This window comes from Lentinula edodes (genome assembly GCF_021015755.1).
Source record: "Lentinula edodes strain Le(Bin) 0899 ss11 chromosome Unknown C8R40scaffold_1, whole genome shotgun sequence".
NCBI classification, from domain to species: domain Eukaryota; kingdom Fungi; phylum Basidiomycota; class Agaricomycetes; order Agaricales; family Omphalotaceae; genus Lentinula; species Lentinula edodes.
This window is the reverse complement of record NW_025764307.1, coordinates 1,590,607-1,609,372: the sequence shown is the minus strand read 5'-3', so window position 1 is coordinate 1,609,372 and position 18,766 is coordinate 1,590,607. Positions and strand designations below refer to the sequence as shown.

The window sequence follows — 18,766 nt, the reverse complement described above, 5'->3', positions numbered from 1 at the left end:
TACGGGGAATTCATATGAGATTATGATTGAAAGGGCTCACAGAACTGATTTTTACAGCCGTCATGCGAAACTGAGACGCTTAAAGTAGGTTCGAAGAATTCCTGCATTGATGATGTACCACGACCTACCACTACACGTACATAAGCTGGACCTTTGTCCTACTCATCGATCAATGGCAAAAGATCCTCGTTTTCCCTTCTGCTTCTCTCTACCAAATCCGAGTTTTGTCAGTATACTTTTGGACCAGTGTTTCTTTTTACTGATAGGTCCCTCCGCCTTTGGCTGGTAAAAGACAGGTACCGGGTATCCCAACTGTACGTAGGCGGACTGCCACAAAAAGTACCATCGTCTTTCGAACCACTTGTTCTATGATACGAGACGTGTCAACGCCAACATTTCACAAAATCGTTGTTTCATGACTCACAAAAACGTTTCTTTCTGGGACCATTTTTACTGGCCAAACCCCCGGAAAGCCAAAATCGACCAAATGAGCTTTCTCCTCTGCATCAATGAGGATGTTACCATTTTGAAAGTCTCTAATGTATAGATCGTGAACAAGGTTGACGTTGGCAAATATAGCGGATAAACTCACGAAAAAAGAGGCTTTCCTTCACGTAGAAGATTATAGATCATTTCCTGAACCTCACGTTTGAGTGCATTGAGAGCATTTAGCTTTTGCGCTTCATCCAATGTATTACTCCACTTTGAGCTTTCCAAGAAAGATATTCCTTCAACCTTCTTCATGATGATTACGCCGGCGTTTTCTTCCGGCAACGTCACGAATCCGCTCGTAACGTGTTGTCCAAAAGCTTTGAGCGATACTATTTCGCAAGATGCTGTTTCATGGCACAGGCCAGTGAGTCTCACCAGTTTTACAACACTATCCCTGAGATTTGGTAGGGTAAAGATACCCTTGTTGTAACTGCCGTTACTTGCGAGGAGCTTACGGTCAGCTACTTTAGTTGTTAGGTTGTTGCCTAGTGCATAGACTGATCATCATGTAGAACGTAAAGGATCAACAGTATCGCACGCACGCATGAAGGTTTCCTCGTTTTTATCGTACCCGACGCATTTCGAGTTGAAGGAATAATCAATCCAATCCTCATCCTATCGAGGTTTGTTTGAAATTCGCTGGAGAATGCATGGGGAAAAAGGGACGTACATGGAGTTGACCAAACCATTTATTCGCGAATTCTTGGGCCGCAACATTGGATTCTTTCCTTCTTTCTAGAGAGTGTACTCCCGAAGAGCGAAGCTGCAGCACTGGCACCACAGAGTCTCTGAGTGCTGAAGTACCCAAATCAGGATCCGGCCGATAAACGTCCTGCTTTGATCTGTCGTAGGGTATGGCACCAGCGGCGAGGAGCAAGGAAGCCCAGAAGATGAGATTCAGGAAGGGAGAACAGAAATGCATCGATAGTTCCTAAATATGGCCTGGAAGAAGAGTTAGGAGGTTCGATGTATGTTGGAGCGAATTCTGACCAGCAGAAATTCTAAGGCGGAAAGGAAGTGAGAAATTAGATGGAAGAGATGGAAAAGTTTGGTGTGTTGGATAGATTGTGGAACAGATTCTGGCCAGCAGAGATTCTAAGGCAATAGATAGGAAAGAAGTGAGAAAAAGGGCAACTCGAAGTCGAAACAAACAACTCTAAGTACTACCGACGGGTCATTGACCCAGCATTGACCCAGCATTGAACATGCCCGTCGGGGCACATAAGCTGAGGGCAGATATGAATAGCGTCAAATTGAACACTCATTTGGGTATACAAGTGTATACTTGTTAGATGCATAGGAAAGGAAAGAAAATAGGCATTTTCCTGTACATGCCTACATGGGATGAGCTGTGGCCCTGTGTGGTCCAGTGGACCAATCCTTAGGCCTTGATTCTCACGCGGCGTAGCGGAGTACTCTTAGCTACTCTTAGCGCCCGACAACCAATCCAGTTTTGACCCAGAATGAGATCGAGTCGTAGTCTTTGGTAAACGAGAGTCGAAAGGATCTGGTAGACCTTGCTCAAATGTTCAGATGACGTTTCCCTTGAGAGGCTTATGAAGATTCTGCTCATCACAACCCTATCCTTGAATTTCCCTGTGTAAGTCCTTTCGAAATTGGATAGTGAACGTGCGCCTACACAGTACAGCATCTTGTCGGGCCCGCCGCTCGCGTACTTATGTAGCGGCAATTTTGCCTCGGATCTTGTCAAACGTGCATATATATATGCACTTAGGTCGCGCACTGGGGTTCTCCTCGTTCAGGATTCCGAGTCATCAACACTCCCGGTACATTGTCCCTCTTCACCAAATTTTTACCCGAACGATGTTGATTTTATCGTTTACAATCCAGCTGATATTTATCCTTTCTCGCCTTGGAAGGGAAACCATAGATTTTGCTGGTCAAATCTTTTTGTCGCTGGATCCGACTGGATCATTCTACGGTCAGTAATTTTTGTCGATCGAAGGAGATTCACATATTAAATACTGTGCTGTTATATAGTGCGAGACTTGAAGCCCGCCGTCTCATACTCCAGCCCTTTGTTGCTTCACGCCTATCTTCAGTCTCCATTGTCATGTTCTTCCGTTGCACTCATCTGTCACTGTCGCCATTCAGTCGACCGTTCGTTGTGTATCTCCTGTTCGCCATTGTTCTCCTGAATGCTACTATGCTCGCCCGGCCCAATCCCATACCCGGGATCGTGCCTGAAAACAAAAAACCTACGGGTAAGTCATGAATTCAACTCTTCATATACCTCACAAAGCTAACAACCACATATCAATTAAACGCATCATAGTACAATATAATGGCCTCAAAATCTGGCTTGGACGCATTGCCAAGCTTCGACAGAGCAAGAAGTATAATTATACACTGTGGTCTCCGCTCGAAAAGGATGACAAAATTGTCTTGTTCATCGGAACCCACGATGGCTTCACAGCGCGCATTAGTCCGGCATCAATACCAGGCGATGAAGACTTGATGCCTTGGTACACACAGCCTGCAAAAATGGACCTCTCACCGCCCGAATACATGCCTCATGAAGCAATTTCCAGCAAAGGCCCTTGGGTCAAAATGAAGGCTAGATCTTTGGTGGATTTAAATATCAAGGTCGACTTTGGTTCCTTGAAATCAAAAGAGGAATCGTTCAACGTCTTTCGCAACGAAGAGGATTTTCTTGAAAAGGTACCCAAAGTGCTTGAAATGAAAGATTTAAAGGTGGAGAATGAGTGTGACTATTACGATCTCATGTTGCAATACATGGTGAAGATCGAAGCGCTGGATACCACAAAATACGACTTGAGTAGGTGGGAGGTGCTGAAAGCCAGGATTAAAGCTGTAAAAGGATATCCTCAAACGGAGGTTCCGCCTCCGAATGAAGGAAAAGCTTATACCTTGTCAATCAAAGACATCTGACTGGCTTAGGACAAGTTGGAACGGGGGAGAATGGTTTGCTCTGATGGGTCGTTTGTGTAAATGCCCTGACAGTCTATCTATTACTAGTAGTACGTCGCCAGGTAAATTCCTCTCCAGTAACTTCGATACGGACTTTGGTCTAGGGAATTATTAACTTGGGAGCCAACCAGGGCTAACTAGAGCCCACATAAACAGCAAAGAGAGCACTGCGGCGCACCTCCTGTTCTTCAGGCTCATCATGAGTGTTTCCCAAAAGAATACTGAGCAAAATTTAATTCCGACACGGGGAATCGAACCCCGGGCTATCGCGAAACATACTTTATGAGAGGCGATAATGTTAGCCACTACACCATATCGGATAGAATTATTTTCCCCAATTTACTTATTATAGCTAACATTTGCACTTTAATAAATTATCCCACCTCGCATATGGTTAATACATTTCCACAGTCCACTACTACATGGTGCTTCTACGTTTTGCCCCGTCGCCCACAGGGCCCCTGCATCTTGGGGGGCTTCGTATGGCGCTGTACAACTACTTGTACGCGCGGAAGTTTGGGGGGAAATGGATATTAAGGATTGAGGACACGGATACTGTGAGTTTAGACCTATCTTTATCTGCACGTAATACTAATTCAGGATTTTCCAGACCCGTTCAGTCCCTGGATCTGTGGAAGGTATCAGAAAGGCTCTTAGCTGGGCTGGGCTGGATTATGACTACGGTGTGTTTATGATGCTTTGGAAAGGAGGCTCAACATATTCAATCTCTATAGGTCCAGAAAAAGAGGGGCCGCATGGACCTTATTTCCAAGTAACATTGTCTCTATTTCTAAATATCCCGTCTTACACCCTCCATCCAGTCAGAACGACGCGACTTGTATCGCTTATATGCGAACAAACTGATAGATGTATGTTACACCAAATGCTTTCAAGACAGGGAAAAAACTTACCCAGAACACAGAAAGGGCAGGCTTATCGATGTTTCTGCTCAGCAGACGAATTAGCAGACGTGAAAACGCGTCTAGCTCGATCTGGGTCCAACAATACCTACGACAAGAGGTGTCTTCACCTCAGTGACGAGGAAGTTGCGCGGAAAGTGAAGGCTGGGGAAAAGTTTGTTGTGAGGATTAATGTGCGTTGACATTTTTCAAATTTGAGGAACTGCCTTTAACTTTTTGTAAAGGACGGAATAATTCCTACGCGTCCTCCAACTCACGATATCGTTTACGGTTATGTGCGAGATGCTCATCTTTCCTTAGCTACAGACCCAGTATTGTTGAAGAGCGACCTATTTCCGACTTACCACCTTGCCTCAGTCGTGGACGATCATGAAATGGGTATCACGCATGTTTTACGAGGAGAGGTGCGCTTGTTGACCTCCCCAACTACTTCAAGCGTTTTCAAATTGTTTCCCACTTTTCTTTTTGTTCATTCGATAATCAGGAATGGCTCCCATCGCTGCCACTACATCTCGACCTATACACCCACCTCAACCTTACTCCACCTCAATTCGCTCATATACCTATTCTATTGAATCCTGACAGGACGAAGATGTCGAAGAGGAGTGGAGATGTACAGGTTGTGGATTACATGGTATCTCGATCTTCAGTGATTTATTCAAAATGCTTTCTCATCTTTCTTCTGTTTCCAGCATCGAGGCTGGGAGCCACAAGCTATATTGAATTGGCTCGCTCTTGCAGGCTGGGGTGCCAAACATGAAGCTACTGCACCCATAACCGATGGGTCCGACACAGATTCTTCTTCGTCCTCACGACCATCATCACCTCATCGTCTCGAAGACGCACCCGACAGCACTCACCTTATGACAATAGACGAGATGATCTCAGACTTTGATCTCTCTGCACTCACACATCGCAGTTCCGTCCTTGATGGAACTAAGCTCGAATATATCAACAAACATCATTTGATGAGGACTTGGAGCACCCCAGAGGGCTTGGATAAGCTCGCGAACCGAGTGCATGGGCATCTTAAGGATGCCTTCAAGTCGAGGTTGGTTGTTTCCACTGTTTAAGGGTGATGAAGATCTGTATGACATCCAACAGCCCGTATACTACGGTGGATAATATCAAGAACGCTATTACTTTGCTCGAGGTTCGTGCGTTCATGATCTTTTACTTGGATCGGATGCATGATTTTCCCCCAACGCAGGGCCGACTAACGAATATCTACGACATCCCTCTCCACGCACCCTACCTCTTCGTCGACCCAGACTGGGCCACGGCAGAGGCTCAAAACATGATCCGAAAAGTCTCCGCAGACCAACGCATCCAAATACTCGACGTGTTCATCACACTCATACAAACCAACGGATGGTTTACGTTCCAAGCTGCGTCTCATGAAAGCATCATGGAGAGCTTACATCACGAACGGGAGAAACTTGACGTGCATCTCAAGGTGTTTATGAGTGTGTTGAGGCATGCGTTGACTGGGATGAAGGTATGTTGTGCATTTCCATTGTGCTTCTCTCATATGTATCACCTCGCTGACATATACACGCACCCAGGATGGACCAGGCATCATTGATATCGTGCGTGCATTAGGGCATGAACGGACGATTGCAAGGTTAAATGCTGCGAAGGATTTAAAGGATGTCAAGGAAAGTGCAAGTTGAAATAAACCCCGACCGGTAGCTTTCGAGGGACAGCTTCGAAGCTGTCGGGATATCAACTGAGGATGTATCAGGAATTTGACGTTGAACTATAAGTACGGTAGCTGAAGAAAAAAAAATAACACACATCTCCATTCAGGAACCTTTTTCGCAGTTCTCGGATCGTATCAGTTTTTGGCCGACCTTGTCAAAAAGCATGGTCCTGTATGAGCTCTGTCTAGGGACCGACTGTGTAGTAAAACTACCTTTCTTCCGTGGTGTACGAGCATCTCGGTCGGCACATTGTTCCTTAAGTAGATTGAGGACCAATCCCTGGAACTGAAACACGCAGAACATACTTTGGGAACGATCGCACACTGAAAGTGGCGCATGTGCATGAGTATGCAGAAATAAAATAGATATGGATATAATGGTAATAACTGCAACAAGTAGCGTGAAGACCCCAAAAACTATGCTACAGTGTGTATACATCGAACTTGAGCCATAAATATACTGGTTATACATATCACAATTTCAGAATTTCATCAGCAGCTCGAACTCTTCCCGTATATCGAGTTCGACAGCTCTCTGCCAAACTCTGGGCTTTGATTCTGAAACCCTCCGCCTCCGCACTGAAACCTGCCACCCGTATTAGAGCCTCTCCGAATTCTGAAGCTTCAACTTTGGGGGCACTGCGATGACTTCCCCATAGCCCAATCCCGAGCCATTCAGCTCGTGTGGCGTAATCGTACGTGTCGTACCATACGGGGAGAATGATCTGAGGAACGCCGGCTCTGCGAAAGCAAACGGATATCAGTTTGTTGTCAAACATCCGGGAGGAAAAAACAGAGGCACTCACGACACTGCTTCAAAGAATGAATTCGCGCCTCCATGATGTACGGAGCATATCAGATTTGGATGCTGGAGGATCGCAAAGGGTTCCGGTTGGAGCCATTGCACGACCTGAACCCGCCCTCGGACATCTGCGTTGTTTTCAACACATTCATCAAGGACATTCTGGATATCGCCCTCAGGGCGAAGTTTCCACAGTATCTGGATATTAGGGTGACTCTGTAGGAGCGGCAAAAATCCACCTGCGAGTTCTCTAATGGCATAGTGATCAAAAGTAACATGGGAGCCTAGATTGATCAGGACAGTTGGTGCTTGATCTAACCAAGCTGTCAACTCTGGATCAACGATTTGAATGGGAGCTGTGGGCATAACAATAGGTCCACATAGCATGAGGTTTTCAGGAATTAGGACGGGGAAATCAAGCTCGGGAGTAGACGGGCAGAGATATTGGATCTCGGGATCTACAAGAATAGGTGAATGGGATTTGTTATAGATTCTACGTATTTTGTCAGCTTTGTCGACGATTGGGGAAAGTTTAATGCCCGAGATTAACATGAGGTTGATAAACATGTTGGGTATTAGCTTTGGCCATGGCAGGGGGTATGCATATCCAGAAGACAGTCTGTCGAAGTGATGATATCAATTACCAACGACCAACATAATACAGCAAGGAAAGCTTGACATACGCAGGGAACTTCCACAAACCAGCAGCCCATGGCTGTCGGAAGCCAATTATGTCTTTCGGAGAATTCGGTGTGATCACGAAGAACTTCAAACCAAGCTTTTTGCATACATCTTGACCAGCCCGGTGGAACCACTCCACCACCACTACCTCCGGTTCGAACTTGTGAACAATATCTTCGATCGTTATGAGCTGGTCCATGTATTCAGACTCTGTCCACGGAAGCAGCATGCTCGGCGCATAGCGAAAGCTATGCAGAGCTTGCTTGACGCCAGGCCCATGCGGTGTATCAAGCCTAGTCATACCAACTGCTTCGATGTGTCCACGGCCAGGGAGTAGACTGAAAGAAATATCGGACGAATCGTAACCTGCGTCTCGTAGTTGCATTTGCAACTGAGTAACGCGTTTCTCGAGAGCTGCGAAGGACGCGATAGCAACCTTGACACCGGGTCGTGTGGCGAGCTCATATGCGAGAGCAAGAACAACATTCGCTTGTCCATATTCACAATTCGTAGTGAGTAAAATGCGGCGAGACATGCCAAAAACTCTGCAAGAGAGCGAACGAGGGAAAACAATGACTCAGAAGAGACCAACGAGCGAGTTTTTAAAGGTAAGCGCACAGCAGGCGCATACATAACCCATGATTGAGCAGTAGTCTAGTAGAGCTGTATACTGTTTAGGCGTCACATTGCTATTTGCAGGGTCTTTGGGCTCAGTTGACCTCCGTTCCGAAATATGCGGCGTTGACGATTATATTCGAGCGAGCGTCAAGCCCGCATCATCCTCCTCCTCAGTCATACTTGTCGGTGGTACATTCGGTGTCATGAGGATATGTCGGGGTACAAGTGCAGGGATTCATGTCTCTTCGAAACGTGTCACTTGCGAGATTTGAATTCTAGACCGACTGTGGGTAACGGTCCTTCTTCCGAGAGCGTGAATCGACCTAAACGAATTCCAATTTTGCTAAACATGATGACCTTAAATGCTCCCACCAGTCTGGTTCCAGTCCTCAATCTTCCTGAAACAAGGACCTGTGCTGAGGTTGAGATGCCCGCGATGGGATGATGTCAAGAATGGTCATTCAAAGTGGTAGTGGTCATGTCCGAAGACTCTGCATCGGCTACACTCAGACAGCTTGCTGGGCGTTGCCGATTGGGAAGGAAAGTATTGGGCCTTGTATCAGGGTGTCCCTCGAAGGAATTGAATCCTAACAGACTAGCAGTGTGCGAAGGATCAAATTTATGGAATGTCGGACGGGCATCAGGGATCGACATGCACAGGAACGCAGTCCTCTTTGCTAAACAAACGTGTAGACGAAGTTCATCGAGGGCTGCCATTGGGTTGAGACGTCGAGGGATGCAGCCGTCAGAGAACACACACAGAACGAGGAGTGGCGGTGATAGTTTAAGGAGATATGTGGTCTAATTTCGAATGACATACGACTAGTGATTCTGGATGGCTCAACGAAATTCAGTCCGTCATACGTCTTTGAATTCTGGGTTTGGAAGACAATTAAAAAGGCCGTCCTGTAGTTCAATGTGATCGTCTGCTTAAAGCTTTTAGTTTTGACCAAAAAGGCTCAAGGCGACAAAGTCGAGCGCTGCGCTGATAAGACGGGCTGACTCTGTGTGAGGATTCATCCATGGCGTCAAATAAAAGAGTCTAGGATGATTGTTCATCGTTCGGATTTTCGTAGAACCCTTAGCTCGAACGGGACTCACTACGCAACACGTTCATCCTAGCTTAAGGGCCTCAACGATCAGTGTTTTCTAAGCTTGCATCTACCTTGATCATGAGAAGGTCAGAAGATAGAAGATCTTCGCTCAGAATAATCACTCGCCTGTGAACGAATAAACCGCAGTCGTCCCAATTCTCGCTAATAGCTTTTGTACTGAAGATTTGTGAACGATGACAACGAAAAAAACCAGTAAGAGAGTTGGACCACAAGCAGGGCAGTCGAGGGGCTAGCAAACACGGAGACTAGATTGCTATGGGATGTATGAACTGAGGATATCGTGGCAATTCCCTTTAAATCTGAGAAGGTGAGTCAACGTTCAATGTATAAATTGAAAAAAGCGCATGTCAACGAAACTCAATTCTTTGCCTTTTAAAATATACCTCTTTCTGCTTGTCTCTGCCCTCTCCTACTTTGATATCGTTGTTCAGGTCTTCACTTTGCTTTTTACTTCGGTCCCGCAATGCTTTGTACTATCTGAAGAAGCACAATAATCGGAATTAAGCTAAAACTCAGCAAACACTGGTGCAAAACATTCTCAGGGAGAAATAAGGAGCACCGCTCGCACCGTGTATCAACAGCTACCTTGGCAAGGCGAATCGGCAGGCTGAGATCCAATGCTGAGCTTTCCTTCGTGTCGGAGTCAAAGCTTCAGTTACTTTCCAAATCCTATCCAAGATCAACTGGACGCCATACCTACTGACCAGGGACCAACCAGGGACCTACAAAATATCAGAAGCGGTACCGGAATCAAAAATGTCAAGGGATATATACCTTCAACACACCTCTACGTTCTCGTCATTCTGACCAGTTCTGACCTGAAAATCCAGGAATTAGAATAACAAAGGTCCGGCTCAGTATCAACTCAAGGGTTGTTCATTTTGCTGTATCCTCGATCCGGGTTTAATGATCGAATGCAAGCCGACAAAGAGCAAAATCTCGGAGTTACCTCGAGCTTCAACTGCAGAGTCTTCCTTCAACATTCGGCGCAATCAGGTCGTATACACGGTTCAGATATTGACAAATGGTTGACGACGTTCTACGATTCCGACAAGATTGTACACTATTCATTCAATGATGCTAACGTTGCAAGATCCAGAAGATATTCGCGAGGATCGGCGTCACTGCGACCCAGCCTCAGAACAGATCCTGAATTTCGCGGAGTTCGTTTATCGGCTTGCATCGGAAAGCGCCGACCCACTTTCATTTTTTGAAGGCCAGACTAAACATGTATCTTTCGAATCTTGGAAAGACTAGACGGATAGTGAAGAAATGCTAGGAGCGGAATTTTTAAAGTTATTTTTACAAAGTAAATGGTGTTCAATGCTCATTCCACTTGAAATTTACTTACTGACTAAGATATATTTCTTTCAACTAAAGATATACATCTGAATGAATGGCCTGCAATGATCCATATCCGTAGGGTGCTCTAGGTTTTTGAGAGTGCAAAGGGTAACGAAAAAGTTGTGTGAGTGACTCGTATTTTCTATCTTCGAAATGCTCACGCTTATAATGGTTTAAGTCATGTCTCCCTTCTCAAAAAGACAGCCTGCTTCCTACCAGCTCCAGTCGCTCTACATGCAACACTCTCTGCAATTTGAGTTCTTCAAGCCTCCGCCTTTAAATTCGGGTTTTTCTCAAGGCATGTTTACTTTCATGTTTCTGATATTGTCTTCAATCTTATTATCCATTGTTTTTGTTGAACATCAATGCAGGACCTCCGCGTAAATTTACTAGAGCAGGTTCAAATTTTACTGCTCTTCCGTTCTGACAGCACATCTTAACCATCTTTCCCCCGCCTTAGCTCGCGCTTGTGATCGTTGCAAAACCCTCAAGTGTCGATGTGTGAGGGGTGATGGTAGCGACTCAACATACTGCAAGAGATGTCTCGATGATAACAAAAGTATGTTATTTTCTTGATCTTCGTCCGTCATCCTACCACTTTTCATTTTATTGTTCTAGAATGCGTTGTATCCGAAAGTCGCCGGATTAATCGCCCTCGCGGCCCTAAACCAGGAGCAAAAGGAAAAAGTCGCTTGACTTTCGATCAAGATCGCAATATTAGTGCTAGTGATTTTCAAGGCGGGAGAACTGGATCCCTTCAATCGCCAGAGCCTATCGAAAGCTCTTCGGCGGGTGTGTACTCGGTATGTCAATCTTGTACTATAGCCCCATTCCGAAAACTCCCTGATCCCCAGCCTTTCTTGTAGACCATGCCAGACCAAAATCCTGATCTAGTGCCACATCTAATTTCAGATTCAATGAATGATCATGAGCATTCTGCTATTGCGTATAATGAGGCTTCGGTATCATCTTCCCCTTGGTATAACTATGAGACGCAGAACTATGATCATTACGGAGAATACGTTGAGGCCGTGCGTTTGATTAACAGCAGAATATCTTCGAACTCATCCAACTTTTCTTCTCTTTAGGGCAACAGTAGTAGCACCGATCCTTGGCGGATGGAAGGACACAGTGGCAAAAACCAATTTAACCCACCCCAAGAGTCGTATCCTGCATACAATACATGGGATGGTTCCGTCTCCTTCACAGAGCCACAATCATACATCGCCGATGATGATTTCCAGCAAAGCTGGAATTATTCTTATTACCGGAATGTTTAGATGTTTTCGAAGTCTTTCAAGGCGACTGTCTCCGGTCCACTGCTTGCTGATAACTCGCTATGTTCAACCCCATTTCGTTTGCCTTGTCATTCCGGATATCTTGTAGTCGAAACATGTGTCAATTCTCTCGTTGCTTTTACCAGTACTCAGTCGCTAACGATCATGTATATTAAAACCGGCAAGATATCGTCGAACGCTAATCTAACATTCAATTTACAACACCATTCTGCAGCGAATTAATTCGCTAAGTTCAGTTCTGCGATCAGTAATCGGAGAGGTGGGAGCCTGAAATCATGCTGCAACCTTGACCGTTCACCAAGTAAAATCGGAGGCAATTGGGGATTGATGGGGACTTCGATTGGCGGGTAGTATGTAGTTCGAGGAACAAGCGGAGGGAGTCTTCGAATACCCGACATAAGCTGTTTGCTCTCAGTGCAGTTGTGGTAAGGATCGCTCTGGTAGGTGTCGTGCATTGTGTGGCCACACTTTCGAAATGAAGACGATTGTGTTTGGTGGTGGTCAGACTATCCAAGAGGGAGGGTCAGCAATGGTAGTTGACAGCAAGACGGACAAACCTTGGAGAGCGCTTGATCTTCGCGGGGCTCTTCCTTAATGGCAACATTAGCGCAAACATTTTTTATCCCTCTTTTTCCAGGCACTTTAGGATCAGATCGATGATTTTGGTAGTCGAAGATATATTGACGCTTGTACGAGCAGGCTAAAGTGTCTGTTGAGCAATCCAAAGTAGAAGTAGGCTACCGAAAGCCTTACTCTTACGTCCGAAACGGACACACATCGAGCAGACTTTGCTTGTAGTGCCAGTGAATTCGCATTTTCGTTTCTTCAGGTGGCAGAAATCGCATGCTATGTGCGAAGAGAGGATATCGATATTATTTATTTGCAGAAGATGGATGGTACCAACCATTCCTGCAGTATGGAGAACGCCTCGGGAATGTTTTCTTAGTGGAGGTGAGTTCTACATCGAAGGAATCTGCCAGGCAAGATCAATGGTGGGCTTCATAAGCAGAATAAGCAAAGAATCGTTATGTACTTTCTTCGACAAAAATAAATCTGTGCGGTTTAAGAGCGTGTTCTGAATTTACTAGCGGAGACATGAGACGAGATCAAGGCAAGGAGACTCAAGGAGATTGTCAAGACGCAAGCCTCTGCTACTTCCACTTTAAGATTTAAAATGCTTCTCAGAAGTCAGAGGAAGAAGAAACTAAATGTATAGCGATTGAAATATATATACAATGATCCTGAGACGCTGCTGACGGAGGGGCCAGTCGAGTCGAAGTCTGAGAACAGGCTCAGTATGTATGCGAGCTCACCACATGCGAAATTCTAGAGCTTGATCCGGTTTTCTAAAAAGCTTCAGGCTGCACTTTGATCGAGAAATATGGGAATTATATTCTGGAATTAAATCTAGAAGCTTCATTCGAGTGATATACCAACCTTTGTCCGAGGTATCATCTTGGTGCCATAAAGACAATCGAGCATTTATCTATCGAGCTCATCTTGAACACAGGTGTTGAAATATACTTATCCAGTGACGCTATATATATCATGTTCACCTTCAAGTACAACGTGTATATCGACTCGATTTGGCACAAGCAGGTTTAACTTGAAATCCGTTGATTCCTCAAAAATCCAAACTCAGCGCATACGGGATTTCGTAAACGCTTGCATTGCTAAATCTCATCATCAGTCGAATCCGGCTCAGCATGAGACAAAAAGCGAGGAAAATACCTGCCAAAGCCCATACGGGGATTTAATAGCTGGGATTCAAACCCTTACGTCTTCTACCATTTCATGAAGGAAAACCGAAATAATCCCTTTGCATCACATTGGTGCAATGTGGGCCGATGTCACCATCAAGGTCGTTCAAGAACGAGACCATTGTCGTCAAATGTTGACCAAGTATTCAAAAGACTGGAGCAAGGTTAGACGAAATGCAAATAAGCACATATCATCCACTTTACGAGCATCGGAGATGCACCTTGGTAGACCTTGATACTATCCTGTACCACCTAGTTACCGCGGCACTGAGTTTTGTTGCCAAAATTTGGTACTATGTGGTTCTGAAGGAGTTGATTCAAAATGAATTTCTGCCCTCTGTCGTATTCTACGCAGAAGCTCGACCTCGCTTCCTTGAGCCGGAAGACTCCTTTAATCGGGAAACAGGACAAGTTTTTTTTGAATAAGCATATCGGACCGGGTACAAACCGCGTTTAGATCACGTGCGCGCCGATAACCAGGCTTCATCAATTGACCCATTCGCGAAATCGCGCTTTCGGTGCTCAGCGCTCGGCGCTGGCCAAATTCCTTTCTACATATTTTTATTACAGATAGGAACTTTTAGACCCACCCTTTCTGGCCGCTACGCGACGGAATCATCTGATATAAGCCATGGGTTTGGAACATAGAACCAATAGCCGGCAGCCTCCATTAATCACTCCTTCCGCTTCACCACCATCCAGATCCCACTCCTTCTCCTATAATCCTCACGCAAATATAATCACGTCTGGCAAAAGCTCTTCTTCCTCCGGTTCTAGCATTCGCACTGGTTCTCGGTTTTCATCTACCCCCCTTTCGACTACAGAAACTCCCGATATTCCTACCCTTCGGTCACAATCAACCTCCAGATTGCTATCTGTTTGGTCGACACTTGCTGACAGATACTCACTCCGAGTGGACCAGGACGATATTGTAGACATTCGGACCGGACAATTAGTGAAAGATCGGGGTGTAGTGCGGGGCTTGAATGGCAAATGGGATTTTGGTCGATTTGCCTCGGTGGAGGATGATGAAGGAGACGAACAGCTAGAGTACGAAGAAGATAGGAACAGGGGAACCGAGGGAGTTCAGGAGGAAAGCGACGATGAACTGGACTCTTTTGCGTATCTTGACCACCAGCAAGGGTTGGATGGCCCTCAGGAAGACATTGAGTCTCCTGCTAACCCATTTATGACCCTGTCGAATCTTACTTCCCGGGCCACTCACGCCATTGACCCAACCAATGACGAAGACGATGCCGCCGACCTTCGAGCTTTCCTGGAGGAAGAGAGACATCGAAAAGAGACTCAAGGTGACGCAGCGGAACAAGACGAAATCTCTACTGGGGAATCTAGGATTGAGGAAGGAGGTTCAGAATTCGTGACAGAAATAGACACGGAGACGGAAGCTGGGTTCACTACCGAAGGTGAACCTTTTTCGGACTACGACGAAGTCCGAATGCTCGACACAGAAAAAGTCGATAAGGTCCATAGGTCTCCTATCTTGAGGGGAAAAGAGGGTTCCGAAGATGAACTCGAATTATGGGACGCTTCCGACTTCGATATTCTGTCTTCTAAAAAAGCAAACGAAATACCCTCTTCCTCCAAATCCAAGTCTCATCCACATTTAATTACTCCTCCAAACTCATCAACGTATTCTGAAAGTCACACAGATTTATTTGAACCTCTGGTCTCTTCACCGCCCTTATTATCACCGATTTACTCGAGCACTAGGTCAAAATCGAGACAAAGATCATCTACTGATCATCCGCCGAGCACTATCATGAAACCCTTTACCCCTGCTCCCTCGACTTCCTTACCATCGTCGAGTCCCTTCATCAATTCTTCTAGAATACCCCGACTTGATCTCTCCCGGCTGTCCAATCTGAGGCGAGGTAGGAGCCAAAGTCGAAGTCCCTCGAAGGTCAGTCAGCGAAAAAACGAAAATACAGGGACCGCAGCGTCCGTTGCGGGATCCAAGAACCCTTCCAGGTCGAAGACAGCAAACCCTGAGTTGCCTCCTTCATATTTCACGCCTTCAACTTCTCGGATGTCTAAACGACATTCGTCAGAAGCCATTAGGACTTCCTCATCCCCCCAAAATGCTGGAAAGTCTGTAAGGCACAAAGGAAAAGGCCAAACTGGAGCCGGCGAACTCGACAAAAACTCGCATTCTGGGAAAATTGAACCCAAATCAACCGCTGTCGATGTGAAGGGCAAAAGTAAAGCCCGGGAAATTATCGAGATCGATAGTTCCAGTGACGAATTGCCCTTGGACTCTATAACCTCGTCCTCTCGAAGGCTTTCAGCAAAAGCTAGGGGAAAGAAACGAGCGCGATCATCAGGCGCATCATGGTCGTCAGCGGCAGAATGGGAGAATGATTTTCATCAGGCGACAGGAGGTAGTACCACCATAAATCATCGGAAGAGCAAACTCATGGGCTCTCCGACTAAGAAAGGACGATATACCGTTCTGTCAGATTCGGAACCTGAGGAAGTCATACATCATACGAGTGCGCATTCCTCGTGTGAAATTGGTGTGTTTCTGTTATCGTATCTCAGAACCTTGTTGCTCACGAACACATATCGGTTCTTTAGATCCGATAAGCTCACCAGCCAAATTATCTCCTCGTAGAGCCCCTCAAAATACACATCCTGAACAGCGACGGCGGAACGACTCCTCACAGTCTAGATCTCGCCAAAGCAGGCTCGTGTCTAATGTACAACTATATGAAGGTAATTAATTCAATAGCCCATCGCAGTCTGCTCCATTGCTCTGGTAATAATTGTACTAACAACTCTCGCTCGTCAGATAAAAATGACGATCATCAAGAGAAGGAGCACAGTCCACACGGATCCTTTCATCGGTCTGCAGGTCGAAGCAGAAGTCGAGCGCGCGCGAACTCCAAGCGTGCTGTCACAAATCCACTTTCAGACACAGACCTTGGCCACCCAGCCAATGTGCATGATTATCCCATGCGCGACACATCGCCTTCACGATATGTCACTACGAAATGTGATGATACAGGTCAATCGGATACCATGCTTTCGCCCACGAGAGCAGCGAGTCAGTCACAGATACAGAAAGCCTTCGAAGGACGTGCGAAGGACATCATATCAAACGCTATCAAGGGCCTCTATTCACTTCTTACACCGGAAGGTATGACTGCGCTCCAAGAACAGGTGCAGGATCAAGGATCAAGGCCATCTTCCCATCGACGTCGTATTTCGCATCCATCAACTGGCCATGAGATGGTGTATACCCCTCGAAGGACTTCCAGTCGTCCTCACGCGCCTTCTGACGCTTCAATAACTTCCTCTCCTGGTTCGTTATCAAACAAAGCTGGCTCCAGCTTCCTTTACGCGACTCCGAGCTCCCACCGAGGGCGATCGCATCTACAATCACATCCCGATCCAACTTATTCACGCGGAACGTTGCCCCCATCCTCACCCTATTCGGAGTTAGATGAAGACCGTGGTCATGATTATTTCGAAGAAAGCGATAAGCAGGATTTTGAATCCGACGATCAACCTCTTCCTACTTCCTCACCTTTAAAACTAATCAGTAGCTCTCGTCGTGAACGCAGCGGTCCCTTGAACTACCGTGATCGTGATTTCCCCAATTCTCGTCCTCGTGCAAGTTCCATCGTTCAAAGGAGCAGGTCCCGAGGTCGAAGGGTTTCATTCAAAGAGATCGCGTCTGAAACTCAAACGAAGGCGGGAGAAACTCGGAGGACGCTATCAAGAGAAATCTCAGTGGAGGATCCGGTGCAGGAGATACATCGGGAAGGGAAGAGAGTAGAGGTAGATGCCATGACTTTACACCGCGAGGATGATGCTGGGAGTGACGATTCAAATGGGAGTGATGCGACAAGACCAAGACTCGCAGTTCAGTCGCGGATGAGAAGCGTAGGGACACCTGGTCCCCCGACTTACCGGGGCAAGCGTCAGCAGTTTCGTCAGCGGTCTCCCTCAATTTTACGTGCGCCAACCAAATCAGAACCTCCTGAGCTCGTCGAGACCGAACCTCTGCCCATAAGGGTTCCTAGCCGACCAAAGAAAGTTAAGGCCGTTGGAAGGCGGGCCAGTAGAAATTGAATTTAGTGTATCATATCTTGTCGATATATTTATCATTTTATTCATTCTCTGTACTATTAATTCCTTGATGTTGTACATTGCATAAATGATTACAGGATTATAGGATTTCTGAAAGCTAACGCAACCTAATCACGATGCTAATGCTAATGCCGCCGACACCTCCATCTCATGCCTAAGCTGGCCTTCAATTACTACAGGGGCCTCTTTATTCGTATACACGCGGAATCCTAAGAAAATAGAATTCTCCTCCGATACGTCAACTTGATCTCGTTTAGGGTCTGGCTGCGTTGCTGAATCGACGGTGACCGTCACAGGAGGAACACTGGGCACAGTGATGACAGCTTCCACTCCTGGTGCAACGACACCGTTCAGTCCTTCGGTGTTGGTTAGTGCATCTTTGTCGGACACTATATCCTCTTTGGTTTCCGAAACTTCTTCCCCGTTGACTAATTTTTTGGTGACAGTAATGATTTTTTGCACGATCGTGGTCGTAGTCGTGGTTGTTGACCCATCCTCAGTCGTCACCGTTGTTACCTTATCATCTTCAGCCTTTTTTCGAGCTGCCTCTTCTTCCGCTTTCTTCTTTGCCTTTTCTTCTTCTACTTTTACCGCCTCCGCTTCTGCCTTTTGTTTTGCCTCTTCAGCCTGTTTTGCCTTTTCTGCTTCTTCCTTCTTCTTTGTTTCAGCAATAGCAAGGGCTTTCTTTTCGAGCTCAGATAAGTCTTGTCCAGCTAAGACGCTCAAGGGTAGAGGCAAGAGACTTTTTTCGGAACTGCAAGCAACTTAGTACCTTTTTCCATTATCAGTTCAAGCTTTACGCACTCTGACTTAAAATCTGCAAGGAAAGGTACATTGAGTGAATTTTTGTCTAGTAGGAATATTGAATAAGCTTACTGGCAGCAACGGACTGCGCCTTTGTTCGCTCGGATAGCATCCTCGCATATGTCCGTTGATCCCAATTTGTCGACTGAGTTTGGATGTAGTCCT

At 46.0% G+C, this 18,766-nt stretch overlaps 8 protein-coding genes and 1 non-coding gene across 9 annotated transcripts; 4 read left to right on the top strand and 5 right to left on the bottom strand.

Moving 5' to 3' along the window:
* Positions 1-162: 162 nt before the first annotated feature.
* On the bottom strand, positions 163-1,414 carry C8R40DRAFT_1164837 (uncharacterized protein; the record flags this gene model as incomplete). Its single annotated transcript, XM_046230572.1, has 5 exons — positions 163-366; positions 425-536; positions 593-977; positions 1,035-1,107; positions 1,163-1,414. 5 exons carry the CDS (start codon positions 1,412-1,414, stop codon positions 163-165), a joined length of 1,026 nt encoding a protein of 341 aa, XP_046092504.1.
* An 842-nt stretch (positions 1,415-2,256) lies between these two features.
* Positions 2,257-3,703, top strand: C8R40DRAFT_1233359 (uncharacterized protein). The gene is made up of 3 exons (XM_046233331.1): positions 2,257-2,434; positions 2,494-2,717; positions 2,789-3,703. The coding sequence occupies exons 2-3, from the start codon at positions 2,567-2,569 to the stop codon at positions 3,403-3,405; spliced, it is 768 nt and encodes a 255-aa protein (XP_046092503.1). The 5' UTR covers positions 2,257-2,434; positions 2,494-2,566; the 3' UTR covers positions 3,406-3,703.
* Positions 3,680-6,437, top strand: C8R40DRAFT_1077955 (glutamyl-tRNA synthetase). Its single transcript, XM_046227003.1, has 12 exons — positions 3,680-3,741; positions 3,797-4,001; positions 4,055-4,127; positions 4,179-4,216; positions 4,266-4,313; positions 4,367-4,537; positions 4,589-4,768; positions 4,849-4,998; positions 5,057-5,415; positions 5,469-5,517; positions 5,575-5,862; positions 5,930-6,437. The coding sequence occupies exons 2-12, from the start codon at positions 3,867-3,869 to the stop codon at positions 6,035-6,037; spliced, it is 1,599 nt and encodes a 532-aa protein (XP_046092502.1). The 5' UTR covers positions 3,680-3,741; positions 3,797-3,866; the 3' UTR covers positions 6,038-6,437.
* C8R40DRAFT_t12 lies at positions 3,681-3,764 on the bottom strand. Its single transcript has one exon. It is a non-coding gene; the product is annotated as a tRNA-Glu (tRNA).
* C8R40DRAFT_40903 (uncharacterized protein) lies at positions 6,355-8,340 on the bottom strand. Its single transcript, XM_046234963.1, has 4 exons — positions 7,552-8,340; positions 7,419-7,487; positions 6,873-7,361; positions 6,355-6,807 (listed from the first exon to the last, which is right to left on the bottom strand). Exons 1-4 carry the CDS (start codon positions 8,082-8,084, stop codon positions 6,540-6,542), a joined length of 1,359 nt encoding a protein of 452 aa, XP_046092501.1. The 5' UTR covers positions 8,085-8,340; the 3' UTR covers positions 6,355-6,539.
* A 2,061-nt stretch (positions 8,341-10,401) lies between these two features.
* Positions 10,402-12,068, top strand: C8R40DRAFT_1077937 (uncharacterized protein). The gene is made up of 8 exons (XM_046227002.1): positions 10,402-10,557; positions 10,634-10,750; positions 10,805-10,924; positions 10,998-11,024; positions 11,087-11,185; positions 11,245-11,429; positions 11,493-11,657; positions 11,715-12,068. Exons 3-8 carry the CDS (start codon positions 10,807-10,809, stop codon positions 11,904-11,906), a joined length of 786 nt encoding a protein of 261 aa, XP_046092500.1. The 5' UTR covers positions 10,402-10,557; positions 10,634-10,750; positions 10,805-10,806; the 3' UTR covers positions 11,907-12,068.
* Positions 12,069-13,140, bottom strand: C8R40DRAFT_1077932 (uncharacterized protein). Its single transcript, XM_046227001.1, has 5 exons — positions 12,958-13,140; positions 12,829-12,897; positions 12,678-12,770; positions 12,482-12,624; positions 12,069-12,430 (listed from the first exon to the last, which is right to left on the bottom strand). The coding sequence occupies exons 1-5, from the start codon at positions 13,019-13,021 to the stop codon at positions 12,143-12,145; spliced, it is 657 nt and encodes a 218-aa protein (XP_046092499.1). The 5' UTR covers positions 13,022-13,140; the 3' UTR covers positions 12,069-12,142.
* Positions 13,141-14,151: 1,011 nt separating this feature from the next.
* Positions 14,152-17,787, top strand: C8R40DRAFT_1077929 (uncharacterized protein). The gene is made up of 3 exons (XM_046227000.1): positions 14,152-16,218; positions 16,280-16,417; positions 16,494-17,787. Exons 1-3 carry the CDS (start codon positions 14,316-14,318, stop codon positions 17,777-17,779), a joined length of 3,327 nt encoding a protein of 1,108 aa, XP_046092498.1. The 5' UTR covers positions 14,152-14,315; the 3' UTR covers positions 17,780-17,787.
* A 21-nt stretch (positions 17,788-17,808) lies between these two features.
* On the bottom strand, positions 17,809-18,750 carry C8R40DRAFT_40245 (uncharacterized protein). Its single transcript, XM_046234946.1, has 3 exons — positions 18,674-18,750; positions 18,570-18,614; positions 17,809-18,510 (listed from the first exon to the last, which is right to left on the bottom strand). The coding sequence occupies exons 1-3, from the start codon at positions 18,711-18,713 to the stop codon at positions 17,909-17,911; spliced, it is 687 nt and encodes a 228-aa protein (XP_046092497.1). The 5' UTR covers positions 18,714-18,750; the 3' UTR covers positions 17,809-17,908.
* Between the last annotated feature and the right edge of the window lie 16 nt (positions 18,751-18,766).

Excerpts from the sequence above, each read along its gene's own strand:
- C8R40DRAFT_40903 (XM_046234963.1), bottom strand. The coding sequence starts at position 8,084 with ATGTCTCGCCGCATTTTACTCACTACGAATTGTGAATATGGACAAGCG. Across the intron at positions 7,488-7,551 it reads GGTTTGTGGAAGTTCCCTGC|ACTGTCTTCTGGATATGCAT; the intron begins GTATGTCAAGCT and ends TCACTTCGACAG. Across the intron at positions 7,362-7,418 it reads AACATGTTTATCAACCTCAT|AATCTATAACAAATCCCATT; the intron begins GTTAATCTCGGG and ends CAAAATACGTAG.
- C8R40DRAFT_40245 (XM_046234946.1), bottom strand. The coding sequence starts at position 18,713 with ATGCTATCCGAGCGAACAAAGGCGCAGTCCGTTGCTGCCA. Across the intron at positions 18,615-18,673 it reads GGCGCAGTCCGTTGCTGCCA|ATTTTAAGTCAGAGTGCGTA; the intron begins GTAAGCTTATTC and ends CTTTCCTTGCAG. Across the intron at positions 18,511-18,569 it reads TGAACTGATAATGGAAAAAG|CTGGACAAGACTTATCTGAG; the intron begins GTACTAAGTTGC and ends TGAGCGTCTTAG.
- C8R40DRAFT_1077932 (XM_046227001.1), bottom strand. The coding sequence starts at position 13,021 with ATGTCTCCGCTAGTAAATTCAGAACACGCTCTTAAACCGCACAGATTT. Across the intron at positions 12,898-12,957 it reads ATTTATTTTTGTCGAAGAAA|ATTCCTTCGATGTAGAACTC; the intron begins GTACATAACGAT and ends CTTGCCTGGCAG. Across the intron at positions 12,625-12,677 it reads TGTCCGTTTCGGACGTAAGA|CCTGCTCGTACAAGCGTCAA; the intron begins GTAAGGCTTTCG and ends CAGACACTTTAG.
- C8R40DRAFT_1233359 (XM_046233331.1), top strand. The coding sequence starts at position 2,567 with ATGTTCTTCCGTTGCACTCATCTGTCACTGTCGCCATTCAGTCGACCG. Across the intron at positions 2,718-2,788 it reads TGAAAACAAAAAACCTACGG|TACAATATAATGGCCTCAAA; the intron begins GTAAGTCATGAA and ends AACGCATCATAG.
- C8R40DRAFT_1077929 (XM_046227000.1), top strand. The coding sequence starts at position 14,316 with ATGGGTTTGGAACATAGAACCAATAGCCGGCAGCCTCCATTAATCACT. Across the intron at positions 16,219-16,279 it reads GCATTCCTCGTGTGAAATTG|ATCCGATAAGCTCACCAGCC; the intron begins GTGTGTTTCTGT and ends TCGGTTCTTTAG. Across the intron at positions 16,418-16,493 it reads TAATGTACAACTATATGAAG|ATAAAAATGACGATCATCAA; the intron begins GTAATTAATTCA and ends CTCGCTCGTCAG.
- C8R40DRAFT_1077937 (XM_046227002.1), top strand. The coding sequence starts at position 10,807 with ATGTCTCCCTTCTCAAAAAGACAGCCTGCTTCCTACCAGCTCCAGTCG. Across the intron at positions 10,925-10,997 it reads AAATTCGGGTTTTTCTCAAG|GACCTCCGCGTAAATTTACT; the intron begins GCATGTTTACTT and ends ACATCAATGCAG. Across the intron at positions 11,025-11,086 it reads GCGTAAATTTACTAGAGCAG|CTCGCGCTTGTGATCGTTGC; the intron begins GTTCAAATTTTA and ends CCCCCGCCTTAG.
- C8R40DRAFT_1077955 (XM_046227003.1), top strand. The coding sequence starts at position 3,867 with ATGGTGCTTCTACGTTTTGCCCCGTCGCCCACAGGGCCCCTGCATCTT. Across the intron at positions 4,128-4,178 it reads TGGGCTGGATTATGACTACG|GTCCAGAAAAAGAGGGGCCG; the intron begins GTGTGTTTATGA and ends CAATCTCTATAG. Across the intron at positions 4,314-4,366 it reads ATGCGAACAAACTGATAGAT|AAAGGGCAGGCTTATCGATG; the intron begins GTATGTTACACC and ends CCCAGAACACAG.